Source organism: Dipodomys ordii, unplaced genomic scaffold (assembly GCF_000151885.1).
Source record: "Dipodomys ordii isolate 6190 unplaced genomic scaffold, Dord_2.0 Scaffold45, whole genome shotgun sequence".
Taxonomy (NCBI): domain Eukaryota; kingdom Metazoa; phylum Chordata; class Mammalia; order Rodentia; family Heteromyidae; genus Dipodomys; species Dipodomys ordii.
In genome coordinates this window covers 8,739,902-8,760,179 of record NW_012267261.1, presented here as the reverse complement: position 1 = coordinate 8,760,179, position 20,278 = coordinate 8,739,902, and the positions used below count along the sequence as shown (strand labels likewise).

Genomic DNA, 20,278 nt, shown 5'->3' with positions numbered 1-20,278 from the left:
CAGCTCTTCAGTTCAAGGTGAGCGCTCTACCACTTGAGCTACAGCGCCACTTCCTAATCTGATACATTTTTTAAGCTAAAATATAAGACCACTTTACTTTTCTACCATGTTGAAATAATAAGGACAAACTTTTCCACCTTAGTTAGCTAGGGAACCAGAAAAAATATAATGAAACAATGGTTGTCAAATATTGACAAGTGGCACTGTGGCTCAAATGGTAGAGCACTAGCCTTGAGCTGAAGAGCTGAGGGACAGCGCTCAAGCCCAGAGTTGGGGCCCCACGACCGAACCCAAAAGAAAAAAAAAACAAACAAAAGAAAAAAAAACACCAAAATCCATAAAACTATTGATAATTTTACTTAACAAAAATAAAAAACTTTGGGCTGGGAAGGTGGCTCAGTGGTAGAGTGCTTGCCTTGCATGCATGAAGCCCTGGGTTCTATTCCTCAGCACCATAAGCAGAAAAAGCCAGAAATGGCTCGAGTGGTAGAGCACTAGCCTTGAGCTGAAGATCTGAGGGACAGTGCCCAGACCCAGAGTTCAGGCCCCATGACCGGCCAAAACAAACAAACAAAAAAAAAAAACAAAAAAACTTTTTCCGGTTGCCAGGGGCTCACACCTGTAATCCTAGCTACTCAGGGAGCTGAGATCTGAGGACCAAAGTTCAAAGCCAGCCTGGGCAGGAAAGTCCGGGAGACTCTTATCTCCTATAAACCACCAAAAAACTGAAAGTGGCATTGTGGCTCAAGTGGCAGAATGCTAGTGTTGAGCTGAAGAGCACAGGGACAGCACCCAGGTCCAGAGTTCAAGCCCCATGAAGGACAAAAAAACAAACTTTTATATGGAAAAATAAAAATAGTTCAAAATTAAGAATAGACCAGGAAGAAATTATTTGTACAACATATTCAATTTGTATCAACCAGGCTGTGAATCCTAACTACTTTGGAGGCTGAGATTTGAAGACTGGTTCAAATCTAACCTGGGCAGACAAATCTGAAAAACACTTTTTTTTTTTTTGCCAGTCGTGGGCCTGGGCCCTGGGCCTGAACTCGGGGCCTCAGCTCTTCAGCTCAAGGCTCTACCACTTGAGCCACAGTGCCACTTCCGGCTTTTTCTGCTTATGTGGTGCTAAGAAATCGAACTCAGGGCCTCACATATGCAAGGTAAGCACTCTACCACTGAGCCACCTTCCCAGCTAAAAAACTCTTTTCTGGTTTTTTTTTTTGTGTGTGTGCCATTCCTGGGGATTAAACTCAGGGCCTAGACAATGTCCCTGAGCTTTTTGCTCAAGACTGGCATTCTACCATTTAAGCCACAGCTAAACTTTCAGCTTTTCTTTTTTAGTAGTTTATTGGCACTAGTCTCATGGGCTTTCCTGACTTTGAACCCCAATCCCCAGATCTCAGCCTCCTGAGATTACAGGCATGAACCACTGACACTCAGCGCTGAGAAACTCATCTCCAATTAACCAGCAAAAAGCCAGAAGTGGAGGTGTGGTTCAAATGCTAGAGCACCAAACTTGAGCAAAAAAAAGCTCAAGCCAGGAGTAAAAGGTCCTGAGTTCAAGATTCATTACCATCACATACACACAAATATCTTTATCTAGAATTTACAAAGAATGCCTATCACCCCCAAATAATATGATCCTATTAAAAAATGGGAAAGATATAAACATGGAGTGTAGGTGGGGCTCAAGTAGCAGAGCATTTTGCCTAGTCAGGCTCAGAGTTCAATCCCAGTACAGTAACAAAAAGTATCACGCCAGGTCCTGGTGACTCATGCCTATAAAATCTTAGCTACTCAGGAGGCTGAGATCTGAGGATCATGTTCAAAACCAGCCCTGGAGGAAAGCAAGCAGATGGGGAGGATCCAGAATGCCATTACATAGGCAGTAGAAATGTAAAATGGTAGACTCATGTTGTTGTTATTGTTCTGTGCCCGTCCTGGGGCTTGAGCTTAAGGCCTGGGCACTGTCTCTGATGTTTTTTGCTCAAGGCTGTTGTCTCCCACTTGAGCCACAGCTCCACTTCTGGAGTTTTGGTGGATAATTGGAGTTAAAAGTCTCATGGAGTCTAGCAATGTGACTTAGTGGCAGAGTGCTTGCCTAGCATGCATGAAGCCCTGGGTTCAATTCTTGGTTCCACATAAACAAAAAAGGGTGTAAGTGGTACTGTGGCTCAAGTGGTAGAGTATAGAGTGCTAGCCTTGAGTGAAAAGAAGCTCAGGGACATCCCAGGTCCGGAGTTAAAGTCTCAGGAATAGCAAAAACAAAACAAAAAGTCTCATAGTCTTTTCTGCCTGGGCTGGCTTCAAACTGCAATCCTCAGATCTCAGCTTCCTAAGTAGCTAGCAATACAAGTGTGAGCCATTGGCGTCCAGCTGGTAATCATTTTGGCAAACTGTTTTGCCAAGTTAGTTTAGCAGTGTTCAAAAAGTTACACATAAAACTGACTTTCAGTGCAAAGATGTCTCCCAAGCCAGTCTCTCAGCTCATCCAGATCAGTTGCTATTTTGCCTTTACCTTCCACATGGTCTGGAGCCAAGCCCTACTTTACTTACACCTTTGGGCACAGTTGGAGAGAAGGGTAGTAACAGGGAAGAAGAGAGGCAGGACAAGCTGAAGTTGACTGAGAGGGTCAAAGCCATAGAAGAAGCATATTTTAGGGTACTAGTGAACCTGCCTTTCCCCAACCTCATTACATGAAAAAACTTTGGCTTATAAAAACAAATAACTACAGGGGCTGGGAAGGTGGCTCAGTGTAGAGTGCTTGCCTTGCATGCATGAGGCCCTGGGTTCAATTCCTCAGCACCACATAAGCAAAAAAAGCCGGAAGTGGGGTTGAGGCTCAAGTGGTAGAGCGCTAGCCTTCAGCTGGAGCTGAGGGACAGCGCCCAGGCCCAGAGTTCAGGCCCCACGATTGACAAACAATAAAAATAAAAAAAAAAATAAAATAGGGGCTGGGAAGTTGGCTCAGTGGTAGAGTGCTTGCCTTGCATGCCTGAGGCCCTGGGTTCGATTCCTCAGCACCACATAAGCAAAAAGAAAAACGCCAGAAGTGGCACTGTGGCTCAAGTAGTAGAGTGCTAGCCTTGAGCTGAAGAGCTGAGGGATAGCACTCAGGCCCAGAGTTCAGGCCCCACGACTGGATCCAAAAAAATAAAAAAATAAAAACAAGCTAATATACCCAATCAATTTCACTTCTATGACTGTATCCATAAAATGAAAATTTATGTCTATTTAAAGACTTATCACGTTAAGAAGCCAGATACATTGGGCTGGGAAGGTGGCTTAGTGGTAGAGTGCTTGCCTTGCATGCATGAGGCCCTGGGTTTGATTCCTCAGCACCACATAAACAAAAAAAGCCATAAGTGGCACCATGGCTTAAGTGGTAGAGCGCTAATCTTGAGCTGAAGAGCTGAGAGACAGTGCCCAGGCCCAGAGTTCAGGTCCCACGACGACCACCACCACCAACAAAAAGCCAGTATAATAGATCATATACTCGATGACTCCATTTATAGTAAATAGCCAGAAAAAATAAATTTATAGATAGAAAACAGGTGAGTGTAAGGTCTGCCTAGGGAAGATGGAGCAGACACTTCCCTCCTCTTGGCTAAGTCCCCACACAGAACCTGCTTCACCTAGTAACTGGTACACTTGGACTCAGTCACCTCCCCCTGATCCCTGAGGGCACATCCACACCTTCTCCCACCCCTGGCCTTGATAAGTTCTGGCCCAGCTGTGATTCAACCCCCCACACCCCAACCCCCATTGCCGTGGGCTTCTAACTTGACCAGAGGTAGCCTGCAGCTCAAAATAAACCTTTCCCCTGCCTGAATACCAGCTGCTGCTCTCTCTTTCCTAGGCTGCCAATTTAATTTACCTAACAATCAGTAGTTACGTAGGGCTAGAAATAGGGGTTAAGTGTAAATGGGCATGAAGAACTTATAGTTGGATGAAAAAATTTTATTTTTTTATTTTTTTTTGGGTCCGGTCGTGGGGCCTGAACTCTGGGCCTGGGCACTGTCCCTCAGCTCTTCAGCTCAAGGCTAGCACTCTACCACTTGAGCCACAGCGCCACTTCCGGCTTTTTTTCTTTTTGCTTATGTGGTGCTGAGGAATCGAACCCAGGGCCTCATGCATACAAGGCAAGTGCTCTACCACTGAGCCACCTTCCCAGCCCAAGATGAAAAAATTTTAAAGCTGAGCTGTGAGCATGGCTCAAGTGGCAGAAAACACCTGCCTAAAAAATAGACGCAAAGAAATGCCAAATAGATCAACAAATTCTAAAACTGATACATGGTAATAATTGTACAATTTATGAAGGTACTAAAAATATTTGAGTGGAGGCCAGTGATCCATGCCTATATTCTTAGCTACTCAGGAGGGTGAGACTAGAGGACTGCAGTTCAAAGGCAACCTGGGCAGCACAGTCTGTGAGCCTTGAGCAAAAAAGCTCAGGGATGCCGGGAGTCAGTGGCTCATGTCTGTAATTCTAGCTACTGAGGAGGCTAAGATATGAGGATCATGATTCAAAGCCAGCTCTGGCAGGAAAAGTCCGTGAGACTCTGATCTCCAATTAACCACCAAAAAACCAGAAGTGGCGCTGTGGCTCAAGTGGTAGAAAGCTCACCTTGAGCTGAAGAGCTCAGGGACAGTGCCCAGGCTCAGAGTTCAAGCCCCATGACCAAAAAACAAAAACAAACAAAAAAACACCTCAAGGACAGCATCCAGGCTTGAAATTTAAGCCCTGGTACCAAGACCAAAAAACTCCAATCAACCAACAAAAAAACCCTTTGTTCTCCAAGGAAGTAAATTAGATCAGATCAATCCTATCAAGTTATTACTGAAAGAGCTGTGCAAACAGGTGAGTTCACTGTTGAAGGTCATAAAGTCATGAAAAGGCTTAGGTCCTGGCTGTGCTGGATGGAGGCAAGCATGGCATACCTGGACTCAAATGGATCCTGTTTCTCCAGTGGTCTTACTCGCTTCTTTGTCACTGTCAATTTAGTCAGGTCCACATACTTTGTCTCTCCATTGCTGTAAATGAACTCCAGAACACTATTCCACTCCCCTTGCACCCTGCATACCACGGTGTTGGTAATGTTGTGCTTTACCTCAGCGGTCACCCTAGACATGGACAGAAAATAAAGACATGATCTAGTTACTGATATCTGGTTTACAACTCTAAAAACTAAGAATGCACTCTGCAAATCCAGCCAAAATTAATATGAGAGCTTACTTCAATTATGAGTGCCAAAAGTCACCATTTGTTGTAAATCCCATAACAGCATCCTGAATAATTTTTACATATTACCTTTACTTTTTAGAAAGAATACTAGGCACCAAATTAGACTTTATACCAAAAAGAAAAAGTGTGATCTTGGATGTTTTCTTTTTTATTACAATCTAAAAATGTTACAAGCCGGGCACTGGTGGCTCACGCCTGTAATCCTAGCTACACAGGAGGCTGAGATCTGAGGATCAAGGTTCAAAGCCAGCCGGGGCAAGGGAGACCTTGAGACTCCTATCTCCAATAAACCACCAGAAAACCGGAAGTGGCGCTGTAGCTCAAGTGGTAGAGCGCTCGCCTTGAGCTGAAGAGCTAAGGGACAGCGCCCAAGCCCAGAGTTCAAGCCCCACGACCGACCCCCAAAAAAATAAATAAATAAAAAATAAAATAAAAATGTTACAGCACTACAATCTAACATTTTTTTAGTCAGTTCTGTCTAAACATCTGGATTTCTGGATATATATAGAGAGAAAGAGAGAGAATATATATATACATATATATTCTCTATTAAACACAAAGAATCCTAATTTTAAGATAAATATAAAAGTTAGATAATTTAGTAAGTAGAAAAAATACAAAAGAGGGTTGGGAATGTGGCTTAGTGATAGAGTGCTTGTCTAGCATGCATTAAGCCCTGGTTTGATTCCTTAGTACCACAGAAGCAGAAAAAGCTTAAAGTGGTGCTATGGCTCAAGTGATAGAGTACTAACCTTTGAGCAAAAGCTCAGGGACAGTGCCCAGGCCCTGAGTTCAACCCCAAGACTGGGGGGAAAAATTATCATAAAACTCAGGCTTCAAACTTCAATGAAGTTTAATGGCTGTTGGCTGTTTATTAATAGACAGGTACACTAATGAAGCTCAAATAAAGGGTTGAAACAGGCTAAATTTGATAGTTTATATGTTTATTGCTGAAACTGGTGCTTAAATTCAGGTCTAGGCGCTGCTCCTTAACTTTTTCACTAAAGGCTAGTGCTCTACTACTTATGCTACAGCTCTATTTCCAACTCTTTTTTTTGTCAGTTGTGGGGCTGAACTCTGGGCCTGGACGCTGTCCCTTAGCATTTCAGCTCAAGGCTAGCCACTTCCGGCTTTTTTCTTTTTGCTTATGTGGTGCTGAGGAATCGAACCCAGGGCCTCAGGCATGCAAGGCAAGCGCTCTACCACTGAGCCACCTTCCCAGCCCCCTCCAACTTTTTTTATGGTTAATTGGAGTTAAGATTCTTACAACTGGGCATTGGTGGTTCACACCTGTAATTAATCCTAGCTACTCAGGAGGCTGAGATCTGAGGATCATGGTTCAAAGCCACCCGGGAAGGAAAGTTCCTGAGACTCTTATCTCCAAGAAACCACTCAGAAAACCAAAAGTGGCACTGTGGCTCAAGTGGTAGAGTGCTCAACTTGAGCTGAAGAGCTGAGGGATAACTCCCAGGCCCAGACTTCAAGCCCCAGGAATGACAAAAAAAAAGATTCTCACAAAATTTTCCTGCCCAGGCTGTGAACCGTGATCTGCAGATCTTGGCTTCCTGAGTAACTAGGATTACAGACATGTGGTATGGCATCCCACTTAATGAAACATGTTCACTGTAGGACACAGGTAACAACAAGGCCAGATTAAATAGAGGTTCAAGATTCAGGGAACACTGAGTCAAGATTAAGTACTAATTTGTGTGCCAGAGAGTATTATTTATTTTTATTTTAAAGGGAATTCAAAGAACCAAAAGCAAGCATACAGGAATCCTAAGCAATATTTGTCTTATATAAGACAAGAAAACAAGAAAGGCAGTAAAGTGCTCACTTCAGCACATATACACACAAAAGGAGGAGGAGGAGGAGGAGGAGGAGGAGGAGCAGAAGGAGGAGGGGGAGGAGGGGGGAGGAGGAGGAGGGAGGAAAGAAAGAGAAAAAAAAGAAAGAAAGACAGACAGTAAAATTTAGAGGCCCAGCTTTCTGGTTTTGGGGTTGTTTTTTTTTTTTTTTTTGGTCGGTGATGGGGCTTGAACTCTGGGCCTGGGCGCTATCACTCAGCTCTTCAAGGCGAGCACTCTACCACTTGAGCCACACACCACTTCCGGGCCCAGTTTTCTATAAGGAAAAAAAAAAAATCAGCAAACCCAGAACTAAAAGCAGAGGTAGTAAAGAGCCTATTAAACTATAAGTCAGATGTTAGAGATTAGGCAGACACAGGTTTGGAATCTAAGAGTAAATATCCAAAAGTTAAGAGCAAATGCTTGATTATGAAGGAGTGGGAACTCCCTGTTACACTTTGAAGCACATAAACCTGAATAATTAAATTGCTAAAGGATTTCTGCCAGACTGTATATTTCTCTTGAAAATCCATTTCTAATTACACAAGAGATGAAGGTATGGCATTTAATCTTTCTCTATCCACATATGCCCAGACTAGTCTCAAGTGATTCTCCCTAGCCATAGCCTCTCAAGCAGCTGACTCTACAGTTGAGCATGACTATGCTAGTTCACTTAATCTTTTTTTTTGTACACAGGGCTTGAACTCAGGGCCTGGGCACTGACCTTGAGCTCTTTTGCTTAAGCAAGCATTCTAACACTTTGAGCCACAGTGCCACTTCTGTTTTTCTCACAGATTTTTCTGTTCGGGCTGGCTTTGAACTGTGATCCTCAGATATCAGCCTCCTGATTACTTGCAGGTGTGAGCCAAGAGCATCTGGCTTCATTTGATCTTTCTTTCACTGCCATGGCATAGCCTTTTAAATTATTGTTATCTCCCATAAGCTTAAATACTCAACAAATAATTATCCTCTTTCCCAGTTTATAAATGTTAAACTTACATTGTTTAGAGAAGCAGTACAGCGAAAGAATACAAAGAAAACTGGGGCTCAATAGAGGTGAACAAATAGAGGTGAACCATGAGGATCTTGCAAAGGTACACAAAGAGAAAGGGTTTTGCCTCATTTTGTTTATAACAATTCTTCACAACAATTCAATGTGGCACAGACAAACTTCTATAAAGGACCAAAAAAAAAAAAAATTCTGTGGATTCTGAGGCCAGACTGTCTCTTTGTAGCTACTTAACTTTGTCACTGTGTCATGAAAGCAGCCAGAGATAACAAGTAAATGAATGGGCATAGCTAAGTTTCAAAAAAGTTTTATAAAAACAATTATCAGGCTAGATTTCACTGCAGGGGCATAGTCTGCTAACCTTGTGCCTCATCTGAAATGTACAGAGAATTTCCACACTGTAATTTCATCTAAATAATTTTCAATGCTAATAGGCTGTTCCATCTGGCTGACATATCTTTCCTTCCTAGATGTAATCCTCATCCTTCAAGACCCAACTCAACCATCACATTATTCTGGGAGCTATTTCTCATCCTCTAGCCTGATGTATGTGTTTCCATTATATACTCAGGACAGTGGTCACATGGTACTGGTACTGATGTAACGAGTTGCCCTCATGCAGACTCTTATCAGGCACAGAAGAGCTTTCAACTCTGTGTTCCCAGTTAGTACTTCCCAGAGTGCTTGGCAAATAAGAAGATGCATAATAAACTGAATTGATTAATAAGAAAATAAGCTTAAAAGAGCTTAAATGATATGCACAAATTATTGTTATCATCTAGAATAGGAGTGAGCAAAAACATCTACAAGAAAATGCCAGTATGGGGGGCTGGGAAGGTGGCTCAATGGTAAGAGTGCTTGCCTTGCATGCATGGGGCCCTGTGTTCGATTCCTCAGCACTCACAAGCAGAAAAAGCTGCTGTGGCTCAAGTGGTAGCTCAAGGCTGAGGGACAACGCCCAGGCCAGGAGTTCAGGCCCCACAACTGGCAAAAAAAGAAAGAAAGAAAGAGAGAGAGAGAGAGAGAGAGAGAGAGAGAAAATACCAGTATGTCTGGCATTTGATAAACTCTTACAATATGCTAACATTAGATAACATATTTTTCAAGACTTGTGACCATCCCATTTCTGTGGGTAAAGAAATTGTGGCACAAAAATTTAGGCAAACTGCCCTAAATCAAATAGCTTATAATTAGTCAGGATTTGAATATAGCTCCTGATGTACTCTTAAAGCTAAGTTCTTTCCAAAATTTCCTTTATTTTTGTTTTCTGTTTGTTTTGGCAGTATTGGGTTTGAACTTAGTGCCTCACTTTTGCTTAGAGACATGCCTCCAGCCTCTTCTACATACAAGTTTTCCTAAAACAATGAATCAGAGAACTACTTTATAAGACAAAGTGAGCTGGGTGCTGGTGGTTCACACCTGTAATCCTACCTACTAAGGAGGCTGAGATCTCAGGATTACAGTTCAAAGCCAGCCCAGGCAAGAAAGTCTTGGGGACTCTTATCTCCAATTAACCACCAAAACACTGGAAGTGGTACTGTGGCTCCAGAGGTAGAGCACTTTGCCTTGAGCTGAAGAACTGGACAGTACCCAGCACAGAGTTTAAGCCCCAAGGTAGGGGCGGCGTGGGTGGGTGGGGAGACAAAGAGAAATTAGGGAACTAACCCAAAGATAAAAGGTTAAGGCTCTGCTCAATGGCCAACTCATCTGTTTCAAACGAAACAGATTAAACAAAGAGTACACATGAATAAAAATCCCAGCCCATCTATTTAAAACAAGGTAGATAAAGAATAAGGAGTCATAGGCTGGGAATGTGGCTTAGTGGTAGAGTGCTTGCCAAGCATTCACGGAGCCCTGAGTTTGATTCCTCAATACCACAAAGAAAAAGCCAGAAGTGGTGCTGTGGCTCAAGTAGTAGAGTGCTAGCTTTGTGCAAATCGAAGGTCAGAGACAATGCCCAGGACCTGAGTTCAAGCCCAAGGACTGGCAAAAAAAAAAAAAAAAAAAGAGTTATAACTCAAGATTTAGAAAAGAGGGGCTGGGAAGGTGGCTCAGTGGTAGAGCGCTTGCCTTGCATGCTCGAGGCCCTGGGTTCGATTCCTCAGCACCACATAAGCAAAAAGAAAAAAGCCGGAAGTGGCGCTGTGGCTCAAGTGGTAGAGTGCTAGCCTTGAGCTGAAGAGCTGAGGGACAGCGCCCAGGCCCAGAGTTCAGGCCCCACGACAGGACCCAAAAAAAAAAAAAAAAAAGATTTAGAAAAGAGTAATGAAGGGCTGGGAAGGTGGCTCAGTGGTAGAGCGCTTGCCTTGCATGCTCGAGGCCCTGGGTTCGATTCCTCAGCACCACATAAGCAAAAAAAAAGAAAAAAGCCGCAAGTGGAGCTGTGACTCAAGTGGTAGAGCACTAGCCTTGAGCTGAAGAGCTGAGAGACAGCACCCAGGCCGAGTTCAGGCCCCATGACCGGACCCCCCCCTCCAAGAAAAAAAAGAAAGTAAAAGAGAAAAGAGTAATGATGTACTGCATATGATTAAAATGTTCTTACCGGTGCAGTTTGCCACCATAAAATGGCTTGGTATGGAAAGTGATGCTTGCTGAATACCCAGTCTTTGCACAGTTGACGCTGACTTTGCCACCTAGTTCCACCCAAGGAACAGTCAGAATTGACCGGGCGTATGCACAAGGTAGGGAGAATGTATACTCTTCTCCATGCTCCAACAGACTGAGGATACCTGAATGTAAAAATATGAGCGTAGCCAACATCATCTTAAAGAAATGGACAGTAGAAAAAGCCACGTATTTTCATGTCTAGTAGAACATTATTTTGTTTCACTGATCTTTGGATGATACTGACTACATTTACAATTACAGTTAATATTTCCTGGTGAGTCAGGGTTACTTTCACTGTGATATTACTGCCCCTTTGGGGTTCATGTGATCTGTGAATGCTACAGTGGAAATACTTTGAGTTCCCTCTCAGGGATGGGGAATGTCTAGCCTACCGGCCACACAATGCCCTAAAATCATTTGGTACATGGCAGGATAAACATCTATGCTTCTTGTTGGCTGCTGTTGGTCATTTTGTATGGTCCATGAATGTTATAAATACCCAAATGGTCCTTGGCAGAAAAAAATTCTCTACCCCTACACTTAATGCTTCTAAAACTAAATGCATAATACAGTGTCGAAGACTATCTATACTGCACCATGTTAAGATTTGGTCATTAGTACTAGTAATCTCTAGGAGTAACTAGATGACCAGTGTTATAAAAGGTATAGGACCTTAGCTCAGATAGTTTGATAGGAAAAGTATGTTTTTCATTTATAAAAAAAAATTGTCATTTTATCACAAAAACTACAGTAATAAGTTTTGTTAGTCAAATTCTGAAATATTTAGTTACAAGGGATGTAAGTATTGGTTTTTAAACACATAATATGGTAAAGAGATTTTGTGTTAAAGATGCTATATTAAAATGGCTTACAACACAAAAAAGAAACTGTGAATAAACAAGTGGTCTATATAAGAAAATTAAGGAACACTAAGCATATATAAGCCATATTATTAACTTCTAGGCTGTATCATCATCAGATACTGGATATGTACCTTTAGTCTAATACTGTGACACCTCTCCATTAACAAATGCTTACCACAAGCTCACTCTTCAAATGAGGGCAAGAGTTATGATAAATATTTAATTTTTAGGAAAACCAAACACAAAGAGATCTTAAAGCAGTGTTCACAAAGTTCTATCAACAATTCTTTTTGTATTGCCTTTACTAGTCTTCCTGAAGAATAATGTTCATTCAGAAATAAGGGCATTTCTCAGTGGTAGAGAACTTATCTACACCATCCCAAATACCACCAAAAATGAATGAATAAAAACTAAAAATGAAGGTCTGGGAAGGTGTCTCATTGGTAGAATGCTTGCCTTGCATGCATGAGGCCCTGGGTTCCATTCCTCAGCATCACATAAGCAGAAAAAGCTAGAAGTGGAGCTGTGGCTCAAGAGGTAGAGCGCTAGCCTTCAGCTAAGGAGCTGAGGGACAGCAAGCGCCCAGGCCCAGAGTTCAGGCCCCACAACTGACAAAAATAAATAAGCAAACAAACAAAAGATTAAATCATTTCCTAAGAAATATGTTTCCAGCTATAATCTATATAATGGAAGACAGATAACATACTTGAGTATATCTGAATTATTAATAAAAGTTTGAAAAAAACACTATTTTTAATTTTGTAAAAAACGAATTTGTTTATAAATTGGGTGTATGTTTTTTTTTTTTTTTTCTGGTACTGTGGATTGAACTAAAAGGTCTCACTAAGTTTGAGGCTGACACTCTACCTCTTGAACCACATATCCAGCCTAGCTTGTGGGTGGTTAATTGAAAATGTGAGTCTGGTGGACTTTTCTGCACAAGACTGGCTTTGAACCTAGGTCCTTTAGCTATCAGCTTCCTAGGGAGCTAGCATTACAGGTGTAGTGATTTTCTTTTCTTTTCGTCAGTTGTGGGTCTTGAACTCAGGGCCTGTCACTGTTCCTCGGGTCTTCAGCTCAAGGCTAGTGCTCTACCATTTGAGCCATAGCACCACTTCCAGTTTTCTGGTGGTTAATTGGAGATAGGAGTCTCATGGATGTTCCTGCCCAGGCTGGCTTTGAACCACGATTCTCAGATCTCCTTAGTAGCTAGGATTATCGGCGTGAGCCGCTGGCTCCCGGCTTGATTTTCTATTTTTAAGAATGTATTTTGCATAACGCAGCCACCATTGTGGAACTTAAAATCTGAAGAAATATATAGCCAGTTTTGAAGAAATGTGATGACAGACACATAGGATAAGATTCATAGAATTGTAAAATCTCAGGGTGGGAATGTGGTTCAGTGATGGGCTTTTGCTGAGTATTCATGAAGCTTTTGGTTCAATCCTCAGGTTAAAAAAAAAAAAGCCAAGTACAGTGGCTCCAACTAGTACTAATCCTCTCCAAGAACTGTTTGGGACATGGAAATTAGGGGACTGTAACTTGAGGCTGGCTAGGATTGAAAAAAAAAAAAAAAGTTTGTGAGATTCCATCTTGGTGCAGTAGTACACACCAGTTACCCCAGCTATAAGAAAAACACAGTGGACACAGTGGTGCATACCTGTCATTCCAGAGACCTGGAGAAACACAAATAAGAGAATCAAAATCCAGGCTTCCCAGAGCATGAGGTGAGACACTTTCTGAGTCAGCAATGTAAAAAGGGGTAGCTTAGCAAGTGGCTCGTGTTAGAGCACCTGCCCAGCAAATGTGAGGCCTGGAGTTCAAATCCAAGTACCATTAAAAAAAAAAAAACAGGTGGGGAAGGTGGCTCAGTGGTAGAGCACCTGCCTTGCATGCCTGAGGCCCTGGGTTCGATTCCTCAGCACCACATAAGCAAAATGAAAAAAGCCAGAAGTGGTGCTGTGGCTCAAGTGGTAGAGCACTAGCCTTGAGCTAAAGAGCTGAGGGACAGCGCCCAGGCCTATAGTTCAGCCCCCATGACCGACAAAAAAAAAAAAAGAAGAAATTAACTTTTTTATATTCCTTCATGAAGATACTGTTGTTTTTTTCTTAAGGTATTTTCTTTCGTGAAATAATGCATGTATTATATGAACTCTGTATTATATGAACTGAAAAGAAGAACTGTTTTGAGGAGAGCATGTCAAAAAATGAGGTTCTAAACCTGGTTGTACCTCAACATTTATGTTCTGGGCACTGTCTCTGAGCTTCCAACTTCAATCCTCAGTTTTCAGCCTCCTGAGGAACTAGAATTATAGGCATGAGCCATCAGCACCCAGCAGTAATATATTTCATAGATACAGTCATTAAATACTTGCTTTATAAATGATATAGAAAAAGGAATATATTTGTAAAGAAAAGCAGAACACTACTATTAGTCATCCTAATTTTCTGAAACTAAAAGTATGAATAAATCTACCAAGTAAAAAATATAACATTCTAGCTCAAACTATCCATCTGTAGATTAAAGAATCAGAGATGCTTTTATTTCTTCTTTTTAAATTTTTTTTTCCAATTTTAACAATAAAAATATATTCTTTAGCCCAGTTATAGTCTCCCTGCTTTCCAACAAGTGTTCTAGAATACAATAGAAATCGGAACGAAGAAATCGGTACAAAATATTCTAAATATTTTGAAATGAACAAATATATTGCTTCCAAAAATTTGACTGTAGTTTAATATTAAAAATTGAAGAACAATATTTCTTCTTACCTTCTCCAACCATTGTCACACCTATTGACATGCCTAAGAATTTGCTTTTAGTCCAGACATGGGCATTTACACACATCTTCCTTTCTGCACATTCTGCATAAAATCCTGAGACTGGAGGATGATGGGAAACCTGCTCGGCAACAAATCTGACTGTGTAATAGTCTGATCCCACCTGTCCCAAAGGTTCTTCTGACAGAGGAGCATGATTTGTGACTGCCTGGGTGGAAGAACTGCTAGCAATACTGGATGCTACCTCGCTTTTCGGCATCCTCCAAGAACAGTGAAATGTTTCTCCAATGATAGGATTGTATGGTTTCTTAGCAATGGCACCTTTCCGGCCTTCATGAAATGAGGTAAGATAGTACTCAACAAAACGAATCATTCTGTCTTCTGCTGTGGCTCCATTAGTGATGGCTATAAATAGGTCTGGATGAGACATAAAATCTGCATACATTTCCAGCAAGGATCGTTTCTCTAGGATAAATGTAGGAAGCACCACCTAAACAACAAGAAAAATGAACCAAAGACAAAAATTTCTTATCACATTAAAAGCATTCATTCTAGATGGACATTAAAGATAATGATACAGGGCTGGGAATGTGGCTTAGTGGTACAGTGCTTGCCTAGCATGCACCCTCAGTACCACATAAACAGAAAAAAACAGAAATGCCACTGTGGCTCAAGTGGTACAGCGCTAGCCTTGAGCAAAAGAAGCACAGGGACAGTGTCCAGGCCCTAAGTTCAAGCCCTGGGACTGGCAAAAAAAAAAAATGACATTTGGTCTTTTAAAGTATTTGGTCTTACTAAAAAAAGAAGCATGCTGCTGAGTGCCTGTGACTCATACCTATATAGGAGGCTGAGATCTGAGGGTTGTGGTTCAATTCAAAGCTAACCCAGGCAGGAAAATCTGTGAGACTCTCTCCAATGAAACCACCAAAAAAACTGGAAGTGAAACTGTAGATCAAGTTGTAGAGTTAGGCTTGAGAAAAAAAAAAAAAACCCTCAGGGACCATATCCAAGCCCTGAGTTCAAGCCCCAGGACTGTCACAAAAAGAACAACTTATTACTATGTCAGTATGTGTACTGTTTAGGAAAGAATGAAAGAAGTCTGAACATACTCACTCTGAGTGTGTGTGTGTGTGTGTGTATGTGTATGTATGTGTGTGTATTTTTTTTTTAACTTTCTATATTTTTTATTGTGAAAATACTGTACAGAGGGGTTACAATTACATGGGCAAGATAATGAGTACATTTCTCAAGCAGTGTAGCCTCCTCCTTTTGTTTCCCCTTCCCAGCCTCTCCCCCACCCAATCCTCCCCCCCACTTCTTTTTTTTTTTTCAGTCAGTCGTGGGGCCTGAACCGTGGGCCTGGGCACTGTCCTTCAGCTCTTTAGCTCAAGGCTAGCACTCTACCACTTGAGCCATGGTGCCACTTCTGGCTTTTTCTGCTTACGTGGTGCTAAGGAATCAAACCCAGGGCCTCATGCATGCAAGGCAAGCACTCTACCACTAAGCCACCTTCCCAGCCCCTCTTTTTCTCTTTTGAGACAGGTTGTTACTATGTATTCCCAAAGCTGGCCTCTAATTTCCAACATACGTGAAAAACATGCTTAAAAGGAAATGAAGCCAGGCGCCAGTGGCTCACAACTGTAATCCTAGCTCCTCAGGAGGCTGAGATCCTGAGGATCATGGTTCAAAGCCAGACTGGGCAGGAAAGTCCGTGAGACTCTGATCTCCAATAAACCACTAGAAAATCGGAAGTGGCACTGTGGTTCAAGCAGTAGAGGGCTCGCCTTGAGCTGAAGAGCACAGGGACAGCGCCCAAGCCCAGAGTTCAAGCCCCAGAACCGAGAAAAAAACAAACAAAAAAAGGAAATGAGAGCTTGCCAAAATGGCTACAATTAAACACAAATTCTGGATTTCAAGAAAAGGCTATAAAATGTTATCTTGATTTCTACTTGACTGGTTTGGTAGATGCCTCCTCAGGATATATCTGTGTGAGTACTTTCAGATATTATTAGATCATAAGGGTTTAGAGTTAATAGTTTAATCTAGTGATGGATTAAAAATGTGAATACAATACAATGCTTTAAGGGTGGAAGGTGGGGCCTGCTTGGAGAAAGTAGGTTTCTGGGGCCATGCCTTTGAAGGGTATACCTTGCCTTGACCTCTTCCTGTCTGTGTCCTCTTTGATTCCTAGTTTCCATGAAATAAGTGAGCACCTTTCCTCCACTATGCTCCTTCTTCCATGCTTTGCTTTGCCATAGGCCTAAAAGCAATGGGGCCAAGCTAGGCACCAATGGCTTAATGCCTAAGATCTGAGGATCATAGTTCAAAGCTAACTCGGGCAAGAAAGTCAGTAAGAATCCATTTCAGTGGCTCAAATGGCAGATCACTAGCCTTGAGCACAAAAGCTTTTCTTTAGATTTTCCATTGTAATATAGCAATGGATCCCTTTTACAGAAAAGAAACAAACAAACGAAAAAAAACCTACAAGTGCTTTTTGCCATGAGGCATTCTGCATATAAAAAAATAAAAACCAGAAGTGGCACTGTGGCTCAAGTGATAGAGTACTAGCCATGAGCTGAAGAGCTCAGGGACAGTGCCCAAGCATGACCGACACACACACACACACACACACACACACACACACACACACACACACACTCTCTCTCTCTCTCTCTCTCTCTCTCTCTCTCTCTCTCTCTCAAAATTAGCCTTATTTGTTTGAGCCAAGTAGCTGTGTATCCTATACTGGCACTGAACTCACTATACAGTTTGAGGCTGGCCTCAAACTCAAGATCTTTCTGCCTAGCATCTAGGAGCCAATGAGGAGGATGGGAAGGCAAACCATAAAGAATGAAAAGTCCTGACAACATTAACAATTTCAGGGGCTGGGAGTATGACTCAAGTGGTTAAAAAACCAAACCAAACATTCAAGTACTGTCCTGCCCTGACATTCTCCATGCTCAGTTTGTCCTCCTACTTACTCTGGTTAAATCCATGCCCAGCTTGAGCTGGGACAGAAGATGAAGAATAACACTGCGCTGCTCTTCCACAGCTCCCAAGTCATCCTCCTTGTTCTCACAGGTGTCCTCGATCTCATCATCAGTGTTGATTTCTTCTGGTTCCTAGGAAAAAAACAAAGTAGAAGTCTAGAGTGATGAGTACTGATTACTATCAATGAAGAATAAGAGATTCAAATCAGAGATGCTAACATTGGACCTAAACAAATCAGAAGAAGGGTGAAAATTTTTCTGAATATATAATTTTCATCATTTGGCTATGGGATAAGTAGCTTTCAAAAGGCCTATTATTAATGCTATTGAACACTTAATGGTTTTGCAATATGCATTGCATATAAAATGTGTTTTATATAAACAGGAAATTCCAAAAAGAGCAAAAACTGTCTCATTCTAATCTCAGGCTTGATCACCTGTCTGGGGATACCATCAATATCTATAACTGACATTGAAGAGTTCATACTCACACACATACACACATACAATTTATCCTTTAACTGTCCTTGCATTGTATAATATGTGCAAGGACAGGTTTCTGACCACATTTTTGCTTTTAACTTCTCCTTTTTTCTACCTCCTTTCTATCAAGAAAATCTATAAAAACTCACATTCTAATAAAAAAAATCTTAGTTAAAAAGAAAACCTCACAGTTGGGCACTGGTAGTTTACGCCTATAATCCTAGCTACTCCGGAAGCTGAGATCTTAAGATCATGGTTCAAAGCCAGCCTGGGCAGGAAAGTCTGTGAAACTCTTATCTCCAATTAACCACAAGAAAACCAGAAGTGGCACTGTGGCTCACGTGGTATAATGCTATATAGTACTAGCCTTGAGCTGAAGAGCTTAGGGATAGCACCCAGGCCTAGAGTTCAAGCCCCATAACGGACAAAAAATAAAAGCTTCACATTCTGAAAACCTCATTAATGGTTTAGTTAAGATAATACAGCAACCACTATTTGTGTATGTCAGAATTATTTCTATTTTTATGGTCTTAAGGACAGATCCCAAAGGCTTTCTCAAGCCTCATTTTTCAATAAAAGTAAGTTTGCCAGGAAATGTTCCTTGATATGTAGTCTAAATAATATCGTTTAAGTAAACTTAAACTGTTACTCAGTATAAAACAAGAGAAAGCTGACAGTCTCCCTCTCGACATCAAATGTAATCATTTTATGAGATACTTTTATGAGATCTCAGGGGGAAAAACTTTCTAGTACTTGATTAAATAATGTTCTCCAAAGATCTGGTAACGTACCATTAAATCTGAGATGAAACACAGGTAAATGGCAAATAGCTTAGTGATAAAGCTGATATTTAGCATGTCTAAGGCACTGAGACATGTTCAATACTAGCATTAAGAAACAATAAAAGAAGCCTGGCACCAGTGGCTGACACCTGTAATCCTAGCTACTCAGTAGACTGAGATCTGAGGATCACAGTTCAAATCCAGCCCAGGCAGGAAAAGTCCATGAGACTCTTATCTCCAATAAAGCACTAGAAAACTGGAAGTGGCACTGTGGCTCAAGCAGTAAGCGCTCGCCTTGAGCTGAAGAGTTGTGGGATAGCACCCAAGCCATGAGTTCAAGCCCCATGACCAACAAAAAAAGAAAACAACAACAACAGCTAGGCACTAGTGGCTCAGGCCTGTAATTCTAGCTACTCAGGAGGCTGAGATCTGAGGATTGAGGTTCAAAGCCAGCCCAGGCAGGAAAGTTTGTGAAACTTTTTTTTTTTTTTTTTGGGTCCAGTCGTGGGGCCTGAACTCTGGGCCTGGGCGCTGTCCCTCAGCTCTTCAGCTCAAGGCTAACTCTCTACCACTTGAGCCACAGCGCCACTTCCGGCTTTTTTCATTTTGCTTATGTGGTGCTGAGAAATTGAACCCAGGGCCTCAGGCATGCAAGGCAAGCGCTCTACCACTGAGCCACCTTCCCAGCCCCAGTTTGTGAAACTCTTATCTCCAGTAAACTACCAGAAAACTGGAAGTGGCGTTGTAGCTCAGGGGCAGAGTGCTAACCTTGAGCTGAAAACCTGAGAGACAGCACCCAAGAGTTCAAACCCCATGACCCACAAAAAAAAAAAAGAAAGAAAGAAAGAAACAACAACAAAGCCTGGCACTGGTGGCTCACTCCTATAATCCTATCTACTCAGGAGGCTGAGATCTGAGGATCATGGTTCAAAGACAGCCTGGGCAAGAAACTCCGTGAGATGCTTTTTTTTTTTTTTTTTTTGGCAGTTGTGGGGCTTGAACTCTGGGCCTGGGCGCTGTCCCTCACCTCTTCAGCTCAAGGCGAGCGCTCTACCACTTGAGCTACAGCACCACTTCCGGTTTTGTAGTGGTTTATTGGAGATAGGAGTCTCACAGTCTCTCCTGCCAGGGCTGGCTTTGAACCTCGGTCCTCAGATCTCAGCCTCCTGAGTAGCTAGGATTACAGGCGTGAGCCACCGGCGCCTGGGGCTTCTGTGAGACTCTTATCATCTCCAATAAATCACTCAGAAAACTGGAGGAAGAGGCACTGTGGCTCAAAGGTAGCATGCTAGCTTTGAGCTGAAGAGCTGAGGGACAGTGCTCACGCCCAGAATTCAAGTGCCACGACCGACAAAAAAACAAAAAACAAAAACACTTCCTCCACTAAAAACAGTAAAGAAATAAAGCATTTTTGTTTCAATATAAAAATAGCCAGTTAGTTTTCTGTTGTTGTTTTTTGTCTTTTTAGAAGGGCATAAGAGGAGGACACAGAAATAGAGAGAGGGCTAACAAATGTAGTCATGGTATTCCATATACACTATGTAAAAAATAAACTATGTAACTGGAAGGCAGGGACAGGAGGGGGAAACTGGGGAAAAGTGAAGGAAGGGTGACACTGTCCAAGAAGAACTGTACTCTTCACTGATTTATGGAATTGTAACTCTTCTGTC

At 42.0% G+C, this 20,278-nt stretch overlaps 1 protein-coding gene across 1 annotated transcript in view; it reads right to left on the bottom strand.

The window, feature by feature from the left end:
* The window catches only part of Osbpl11 (oxysterol binding protein-like 11), a 72,163-nt gene that overhangs the window by 6,803 nt on the left and 45,082 nt on the right, over positions 1-20,278 (bottom strand). Inside the window, exons 8-11 of the mRNA XM_013019458.1 lie at positions 17,335-17,475; positions 14,345-14,843; positions 10,648-10,834; positions 4,946-5,128 (exon numbers count right to left, since the gene is read on the bottom strand). Of these exons, the coding sequence (XP_012874912.1) occupies positions 4,946-5,128; positions 10,648-10,834; positions 14,345-14,843; positions 17,335-17,475 (1,010 nt within the window). The remainder of the gene's footprint in view (positions 1-4,945; positions 5,129-10,647; positions 10,835-14,344; positions 14,844-17,334; positions 17,476-20,278) is intronic.